We start from the raw sequence: 10000 nt of genomic DNA, 5'->3' as shown, positions 1-10000 counted from the left end.
AAGAGTCGCCTTCTTGCATTTTGTTCATTATTTATGTTAATGACTTCATCAAGCTTATTAAAGGAAACTGCGAACCAGAGGGCTTTCTATCTTGGCTTCATGTACTTGTACTAATGGACGATACAGTCCTCTTGGCTACTACGAAAGAGAACATGCGGAAAAAAATTGGATATCTTGTTACAGTTTTGTGATAGTTATGGGATGAAAATTAATTAATCAAAGACAAAATTTTTTGTTATCTGTGGAAGCCAGAGTGATAAAGAACCTTTTGAGCTGGGTGACTTTGTGATGGAGCATTGTGAACAGTACATATATTTAGGTTCCCCATTCACATGTGATGGCTCGGTTTCTTCTTCTGTCAAGGTTCACGGTAACACAAAGATGGCTCATGTTAATAAATTTGTATAATTTCTAAAGAAAAACAATGATGTTCCTTTTATTGTTAAAAAAAGAATTTTTGATGCAGCTCTCATGTCAGCTTTATTATATGGCTGTGAATCTTGGCTAAATGCTGATCTCCGACCGGTGACAAAAATTTACAACTTATGTCTGAAGCAATTACTGGGTGTGAAAGGAACGACTTGTAACGAAATGTGTTATGTTGAGTTAGGGTATCTACCACTAAAGGAACTTGTTCGAAGCAAGCAAAGAAAATTTTTCGAGACGATCTGGCAAGAACGTGCAAACATGACTGATGATCCTCTGATACTTGCAATCAATGTAACTCTTAATGAAAGGTACAGCACAAAAACATATGTATCGGACTTACTATTCCATCACAAAGATGACATTACCGTAGGTATGGAATTCCTAAAGCAGAATATCTTTCTTTCGGACTCGTCAAGAAAAGTAACATACAAGGAAATAAAACCTGACTTGACGGTACACGATGTATACACTTGTAGACATGGAGTTAGAGAAGACCATAGGATGTCATTTAGCCGCTTTCACCTGTCAGCACACTGGCTGGCTGTAGAGGTGGGCAGGTGGAATAGGCGGGGACGTGGCCGTCTACCGCTGGAGGAGCGGTTATGTCCCTGCGGAACGGTGTAGACAGAACGTCATGTCGTACAAGAGTGTCCCTTGTCACAACATATCCGTGACGCATATGGCTTAGTCGGACTTGATAATTTATTCTGCGGCACATATGATAATTCAACTGTATTTTTCATTGTAAATTCAGTTTTGAATTGGTATTCTCAGAATCAGCCATAGCCTCATCTTATCCTACCCTGTACACATGATAGACCATATTGTTTTGTATCTTTAGTGTATATGTTACTATTGCTCTTTTTTGGTTGGTTATATATTCCGTTACTGTAATTTTGTTCTTTGGTAACTAAGTTAAACCTTCTGTGATTTACGTAATTCAAGATTATGATCTGGGATGGATCCAAAATTATTGTAATTTTAAGTTAATGTATACATTAACTTAAAATTACAATAGTTTTGTTGACCACAACAATATACATTATAATTAATGCATGTTGTTGTGGTCAACAAAACTATCTATCCATCTATCTATCTATCAGTCGTAACATTATTATTATGTATACATATATTTCATTTCATGTTCAATATGTTTCCGCGTGGTTGAGTCTATACTACTTTTACCTTTTTTTTTTTTTTTTTCTGCTGCATACTGCATCTCAAGGGAATCGACACCTCACTCACCCCTCGCCGGTTATCCCTTGAGTACGCAGCAAAAACAGACAAAAATAGTATGGACTCAACCACGTGGAAACATACTGAACACGAAATTATATATATATATATATATATATATATATATATATATATATATATATATATATATATATATATATATATATATATATATATATATATATATATATATATATATATATATATATATATATATATATATATATATATATATATATATATATATATATATATATATATATATATATATATATATATATATATATATATATTATTATATATATATATACTCGTATTATATACACATATATATATATATATATATATATATATATATATATATATATATATATATATATATATATATATATATATATATATATATATATATATATATATATATATATATATATATATATATATATATATATATATATATATATATATATATATATATATATATATATATATATATATATATATATATATATATATATATATATATATATATATATATATATATATATATATATATATATATATATATATATATATATATATATATATACTCGTATATATATATATATATATATATATATATATATATATATATATATATATATATATATATATATATATATATATATATATATATATATATATATATATATATATATATTTTTTTCCTTGCACGATATATATTTGTTTCCTTGCACGATCCTCGTACGTTTTTTTTTTTTTTTTTCACTTGCTTCATCTTTGGGCCTCTCGTATCCTATTAATTTCTTATTCCTCCTTTTCATAGGTCTTTTTCTATGCACCTTATGCCGTAGGTGTTGTTATGATTTTTCTTTCGCATTATTTTATTTATTTATTTATTTATTTTTTTTTTTTTTCACGTGTCTATTCTGTCCCAGTTTTGATGTCTGCACTTCCTCCAGCAGAGTTGAGACGCCGAGTTCCTCTTTTACTCTTTCACTTCTTGTCATACCTCTTCCTGTTACTTCTCTTATCAGACTTAATATTCTCATTTCAGCGACTTGAAACTTGGACTTACTCTTGGTGGTCAATGACCAGCAATAGTATTAGATTTAGGATGGTCTGGTGCGCTTATCCTTCAGTAAGGGATACAGCATATTGATTTTGCGTTGTAATTTGTTATCCTTTTGTTCATCCCTCCTCTTGACATCGTTTTTTTTTTTTTTTCATGTCAAAATATACTCCCAAATATTTGGAATTTTCAACTTGTTTATTGTAGTTTCCCCTGAACTGGTATTTACTTATTTATTTATTTATATATAATTTTTACAAATTATAGTTCTGTCAGTTTTGGTTTATTAATTTTTAGACCGTTTCTTTCCAATACTGTTCCGTTTGTCCACCCCTCCTATGGTTGCTCAACCGTGCCAGTAATCACTGCTACATCATCTGCACTAGCGTATAATCTACATTCGCTCTTTCACCACAAATACACATACTCGTGGCTGAGGCATTATACCCATGTAAAAAAAGAATAGCTGAGGAGAGAGCATTCCTCCTTACTTTCACTCCTGTTTTGATTAGAAACTAATAGTTTTCCACTAGTCCGCTCTTCATTTTGTTCACACACTTTACTAAATAATGTTCTTAACTTTTCACACTAGTCTAACTTCTGTGTTTATGTAATATTCTTCATTCATACCAACAAAGGTTTTTCCTGTTGATTCTGTCAAATGCCTTTTCAGCATATATAAGTGCGAAATATTTATTTATATTTTATTTCCATCCATTTTCTAACAGCACTTTCAGACCAAATAACAAGTAAACAATGCTCCTTCTTGCGCTGAAGCCATGCTGATCTTTTTTTTCACCTTTCTTTCTCAGTCTTCCCTCGATTACTTTTTCATATATTTTCTTTTTCCGCGTGTGTCAAAAGCAATATCCTATTACCCTTTCCCTTATAGATAACACTGGACAGATTACGTCGTACTGCCACTCATTCCGTATCTCCTGTTGTTCATGATCTAGGTGTAATGCATACGTAAGCCATCTGATTATTTTCTCTTCTTTCTCCTCATATGTTTCGATCGGGATTCTATTTTATTCGTCATTCTCCTCAGTGTTGCTTCTATCTCATTCACTGATGTGTCATGATTCTACTTCTTCCTCTGCTTCTCAAATATTACATTTTTTTTTTTTGCACGTCAGAGACAATAAATTGCAAAAGAAAGAAAATCTCTTTTAACACCCATGTCCCAAACACTTAAAATAAATAAATCAATTCAATTGAATTAGAAAATAGAAAAAAAAAGATGAGAATCGAAAAAGTTAGCCAATTTATTTTTTTACATGCCTTGGTTTTCTTCTTTTGAAACAGGTCATGTCGTAGGCGGTAAAAGTAAAGAGACAGGGAGAGAGTTTCACTGTTTATCAGTAAAAGGGACGAAAGAATGAAGATACTGGACAGAATAGGGATGAGATTAAGAGACTTATGCAAAGCGGCCGCGGTGGGAAGGGAGGTGGTGAGGCAGACAGCAAATTCAGGAGAGCAGTAACCATGGAAATAAAAGTAGAAGACAGTAAGAGATGTAACATTACGGCGGTGAGTGATAGAATTAAAACAGTCTACTGGAGAGGAGAAATCGACGAGACAAAAATTTCGTAACTCCATCCTGTCGTGCTTCTATGTTGCACGATCTTGGTGTTTTTGTGGGTTCAAAGGAACGCATTTAAAATTTTATAAATTTTACTTAATATGCATTATTTACATATATTTACACTCAGACGATAATATACGACTTCCGACAACAACGAAAAACTACGAAAATTGGATTAGTCTCTATTCACGAAAATTCCATCAAATATCCCAGAACACAACATTACACTTTCGATTCAAATCTCTTCACGTAATCAACACTTAATGATAAAACACACCCCACACAGATCCCGCAACTAACATTCAATAAGAAAGCACATACCCAATCCCCCTCTCAATATATAGCACAAACATTTTACTCTGACCGCATTACAACTGTCTGGGTCTACTTACTGGCACCGTGACAGGCGGCTTGCCCATATTGACCCTCTCTGGTCTGATAGCTCTGTCTAGATTGTCTCTCTGTTTCGTTCTCTCTATTTCCGTCTCCTACACCTAATAACACACAGATGATGTTAGAGTGACCTTTTGCCCCCCAAAAAGGTTTCCTTTTGATTTAAGATTTATTTTTCAGTACTTCGATCATACGGTTTATTTTCCTATACTTTCCATAAGGTCAATTTTCAATCAAGTAACTATATTTATTTTTAAATACTTCGATTATACAGTTTATTTTCCCTTAACTTTCAATAAGGTTCATTCTCGAGTAACTTGGGTAATCGCATCTTTTAGTCAGGAACAACGAGGCGGCGTTTCCTGTAATGTGCTGGGTGTCCCTCTTGTCCACGTCATTTGCTTCCGGTGGCCTCTGCTTCCCTTATATACTAATTTAGTGATAGCCACCTGGGTATCTCTTCTTGCAATCTGCTGCTAATGTCCGGCTCTGTTAGTCTTTTGATGACTCACCGCATCTTGTTCTCCTCGGTGGTCATGTCTTGTCTCTCATCTATCAGGGTGGTGATAGGGTCTTGTAATCTTGGTACCTCCTTTAGTATTTATCATCTTCTTTCCTTATTTATTCTTTCTACTTCTTACTTTCTTCTTCTTTTTCTTCATTTTTTCATTCTTATTTCATTCTTCCTTCTTCTTATGTGTGTCATTTCTTCTTGTTTCTTGGGTTACAACAACCGTGTCTAGGAGTGCAGTTTTGAGTTGAATCTCCTGTGTGTGAGCAATATTCCGTACATGGACGGAAAGTTAGTAGCTAGGAGAAGGAAAAATATTGGCGATGGCCACACAGAACCAGTAGCTTTATATAGGTTGTTTTAATAAGAGAAGATATTTGAAATTTCTCGTTGAGATTTTTAGTGAAGGACGGTTCATGTATGTTCAGTGTAGACGATGGGTAATGTTAAGTGTCACTGAAGAAGAGGTGACAGTTGTATGAATGGCTGTGTTTAAAGGATAGATGGAGGAATTGAATTTTTGATCCATCGAACAATACAAGATTTGTCGTGCTCCATTTAGAAATTAAAGAAAAGTTCTTTGGAGCTGGTTATTTCCTAGTGGGTTAGGTGTCTGGCAATTGGCGTCAAAAAATGGACGGTAAAATCATTACTGCAAGAAAGAACAGGACAAGATGGTGGTCTCCAAAGATACGTATAATCTATGAATGATAGGAATAGGATGAGTGAAAGGAAAGGAGCCCTGTAGAACAATGACCATCTACCACTGCGGCGACAGAAGGAAAACTTGAAATAATGGTGAGGAATGATGAAGACCATATGAGGGAAAATTAGACAGAATGTTATGAGCAGATACGTAGTTCAGAATTTTTTTATTGAGGATAAATAAAAAAGAAAAAACACTTTAGAAATGCAGGAAATCAAATCTATATGTCGATGGTTTTAAGAACAGGAGGGGTCACTGTTGAAACTTCTAGAAAGAAGGAAAAATGGATGTTTATAAAGAAAGAAAAGCTTGCCTAAGCTAGCAGTGAACAGTTATGGGTAACAATAGGAAGGACTCTATCAAGTCCTTCCGAGGAGCAAGGCCGGAGAGCACACAGTAGAAAACATTATGACGAAGATTTTTTATAACAGGCGTGCAATAGTTAGAGAGGAAGGTGAAGGAGGAACAAGTCCTGACCTCATCCAGTATGGAGTTGTCAGCAAATATCTGAGAGAAGAGATCAGTTAGAGAGATAGAGGAGATGATAATGCCTCTCTTCTTACTGATGGCCTTTAACCTCTATCCTTTCGCTGCAAGGTTACAGCCCTTGCTATCTTCTATCGCTATATTCATGCTAACTGGTCTTCTGATCTTGCTGATTGCATGCATCCTCCCTTCTCGCTGCTCAAGTCTTTTTACCTGCTATTATCTATATTCTGTCCACCTCCTTAAAGCAAGAGTTAATCAGTATTCTCAGACTTACATCCCATCAACTCGTAAACTCTGGAAACTACTGTTAAATTTTGTATTTCCTCCTGTCTATGAATTAAATTTTTCAAGAGTGACACTTTACAATATGATTTTCGTAACTTTTGGGCTGTTTTCCATAGAAAATGGCACCTTCAAAAGACATTTTTTTTTCCAGTTTTGTTTTCCTAGTTCAGAACCTCTGGTACATGAAAAGATAGGGAAAGAAGAAAGAAACTGTTGGAAATATTTTTTGGATAAATGTCAGAAGTTACATGATGAACTGGCTAGATTGTGATATTTCTTATTTATGAAAGAATTTCTGAAGTTGGAGAACAAATATGGCATAATTTCGGGAAGAAACATAAACTTCATGAGTTTCAATGGATGGAAGGCTAACAGACTTATGTGGGCCGCCTCTCTATCGTAGATATCACGAGGATACGCTGAGCTGAACCAAAATTTGCTAGCTTTGGGAAAGTATGTGGAATATTATCGTCATTGCCGGAGACCATTGTTATGTTCCAAGTGAGATGCCAGTTGTTATTTTATTATTTTTTTTTAGGATATTCAGAATTACTGTAAAGCTGTTCTTGTCATTGCTGTTCTTGCTTTTATATCTGTTTCACATTTACCATCAGATGTTATCCATGATCACAAATAGTTGAAGTTATGAACTTGCAACAAAATTTTGTTCCGTGGAAAAAATCAGCAGTTTCTTCAAAATGACCATTACTTCTGTTTTCTCTTTGTTCGAGGAAAGGCCAAGATTTTCACTTTCTGTGTTGATGTTAGACTCTAGTCGTTGTAAGTCTGCATCACGGTTTGGTATCAGTATCAGTATACTTTGCTATCAGTGTAGTATCATGAACATGGGAACATAGGAAGGGTCTGCTATAGGTTTCCATCACCCCCACACTAATCCATATGTGCCTCCTTTGGGATGACTTTGCCGTAACAGTAAGTGCTTTTGTCTTTTTGTATAAGGAGGTATAAGAAGGCTTATGTGCAAGAATGACAAAATCTGATAAAAAGAAAAAAAAATGTAAGACAATAAAGGAATCAGTTAGAAGACAAGTACAAAAATATCTCATGAATTGTCTTCAGATCTTCCTCTTGAAAGAGTTTAAGGAAGGAGAAAATACAGAAGCAGGCACGGAATTCCAGGGCCCGTATTCACGAAGCGGTTCTAGCGAATCTCAGCTATGAAACGTGTTACAGCTAGGATGAAATAGAGCATTCCTGTCTTACCAGTAAATAGGCTGAACGAACGAAAATACTTATTGACTCTTGCACTAGGGAAGTGAACAGAATATGGGTAAGAAAAGACAGAAAGCTTTGCACAGCGAGGTAGTAGGAGGGGGAGGTATGCAGTTTAAGGTTTAGAAGGTTTACGAAGTGGCGACGTCGGCCCCACCTCGTGCCATCACCTCGTGACACCTCGTACCCTGTTCGAGACACCTCGCGCCTATTGGCACGACGTCGCGCCTGGCGCGCAGTGGTGCGAGCTCGTGCTACCTGGGCGCGAGGTGTCACGAGGTGTGGTGCGGGGTGGTACGAGGTTAGTGCGAGGTGGGCGCGACGTTAGTCCGAGGTGGGCACGAAGTTAGCGCGAGGTGGTGGCGAGCTGTATAATTGCCTCTCACGTGACCTGATCCAAGGGGTATATAAACAGCACCCGTGGGCCACATGGTCACTTATCTCGCAAACACAGACAGAAGAAGAACCCTCCCATCTCCAGCCAACCTTTCCAAGATGCCCAAGAAAGGCAAGCAGCAAGCACCACAGCAGGAGTCTTCCCCGAGTCTGCAGGAGGAAGAAACTGGTGATGTTCCTCCTGAGGTTCCTGACGACACTGACGTTCCTGATGTGGAAGTGGTGAAGGTACAACCTGTTGCTGGGCTCTCCAGGAAACGCACTCGGCCATCCAAGAAAGACGTTCAGGACTACCCCTTCAACGACGACCAACTGAGGGAGATAGCAAACTACGTCCAGTTGCATCCAGAGCTCTACGATAAGCGAAACGAGAAGTGGCTGAATCCGGCGTGGAAGGAGAGCCTCTGGAAGGACCTGGCCCAAACTTTCTCGGACTGTTCTCACCAGCAGGTGAAGAAGGTGGTGGACAAGAAGAGAACAGATTTTGGGAAAATCGAGAAGAGGGAGAGCAAGAGTGGATCAGCAGCCAGGCCGAGGACGCAGAGGGAGCAGAAGATCGTCGAGGTTTGGGCCTTCCTGGCAGGTCACATCGCCCACGAAAGTACGCACCCTAGTGATGACTTCGGCAGACAAGGTGACGATCAAGATTCCTCCAGCCATGAGTCTGTCCTATCGGCCCACTCAATTGCCAGGAGGAAGAGGAAGAAGGAACGGCAGGAGGAGGAACTATCCAGCCCACGATCCACCAAATCTACCCAGGAGAGCAGTGCCATCCAAGAACTGCTCCAGAGTGCACAGCTGCTAGCTACACGAAAACCACCAGTCGAGGGACCTGACGCTGACATCCGGCAGTTTGTTGAATTTATGTACACTCGCCTGAAGAAGGTTTCCCCCATGCATCATGGAGTACTCTTCTCCAAGATCGCGTACATGATCAGCCTCATGGAGGAACCAGTGATGGCCAGGAGTGCTATTAAAGACCCGAGGAGGTTGCTGGATTCTGTGCCCATGCCACTAGGAGTTGCGAGCCCATCGCACCTGTGGCAGCCTCCTGCACCGCCTACTCTTGCTCCTGCTCCTCCTCCTCCTCCTCCAGTCTATCATCAGCCGCAGTACCAGCAGCCACATTACTCGCAGCCCCAATACCAACAACAACAGTACCAACAGCCTCAACAACAACAGTACCAACAGCCTCAACAACAATACCAGCCTCAACAATCAGAACAGCAACAATTCCCTCAGCAGCCACAGCAGCAGCAGGTGCCCACCCCAATACAGTGGGAATCTATACTCGGCTGTTCACCGTCCCCCGTCAAGACCCTGCAGCACACAAGTACGACCACCAAACTCCAGGGCCAGAAGACGAAATCGCCGGCGAAAAAGGCCATAATGTCCCCCATGATCGAGACGCCGAAGGGCTACGAGGCGGAGGATAGCGACGAGTAAATGTAAACAAAATAAAAATGTATTGCATATAAAAATATGTTAAAATGTATGAAATAAATATGAAAAAAACAACTATATTTTTTCCCTTTTCATTTATAATATAAGTATGGATATAAAATAATAACTGGTAAAAGGAGACATTAAAAACACTTTTTTAATGTTTCCTTTTACCAGTAAAAAAAAATTATAAACTACAAACTGATTATAAATAATTGGGAC

The 10000-nt window shown here is 37.6% G+C and overlaps 1 protein-coding gene across 1 annotated transcript; it reads left to right on the top strand.

Moving 5' to 3' along the window:
• Positions 1–8368: 8368 nt before the first annotated feature.
• On the top strand, positions 8369–9781 carry LOC135111809 (uncharacterized). Its single transcript, XM_064025521.1, has one exon. It carries the CDS (start codon positions 8369–8371, stop codon positions 9779–9781), a length of 1413 nt encoding a protein of 470 aa, XP_063881591.1.
• Positions 9782–10000: the final 219 nt, after the last annotated feature.

The sequence above is a fragment of the Scylla paramamosain genome, chromosome 22 (genome assembly GCF_035594125.1).
Source record: "Scylla paramamosain isolate STU-SP2022 chromosome 22, ASM3559412v1, whole genome shotgun sequence".
NCBI classification, from domain to species: Eukaryota; Metazoa; Arthropoda; class Malacostraca; order Decapoda; family Portunidae; genus Scylla; species Scylla paramamosain.
The sequence above is the reverse complement of the archived record's forward strand: the minus strand, read 5'-3'. Positions and strand labels throughout refer to the sequence as shown.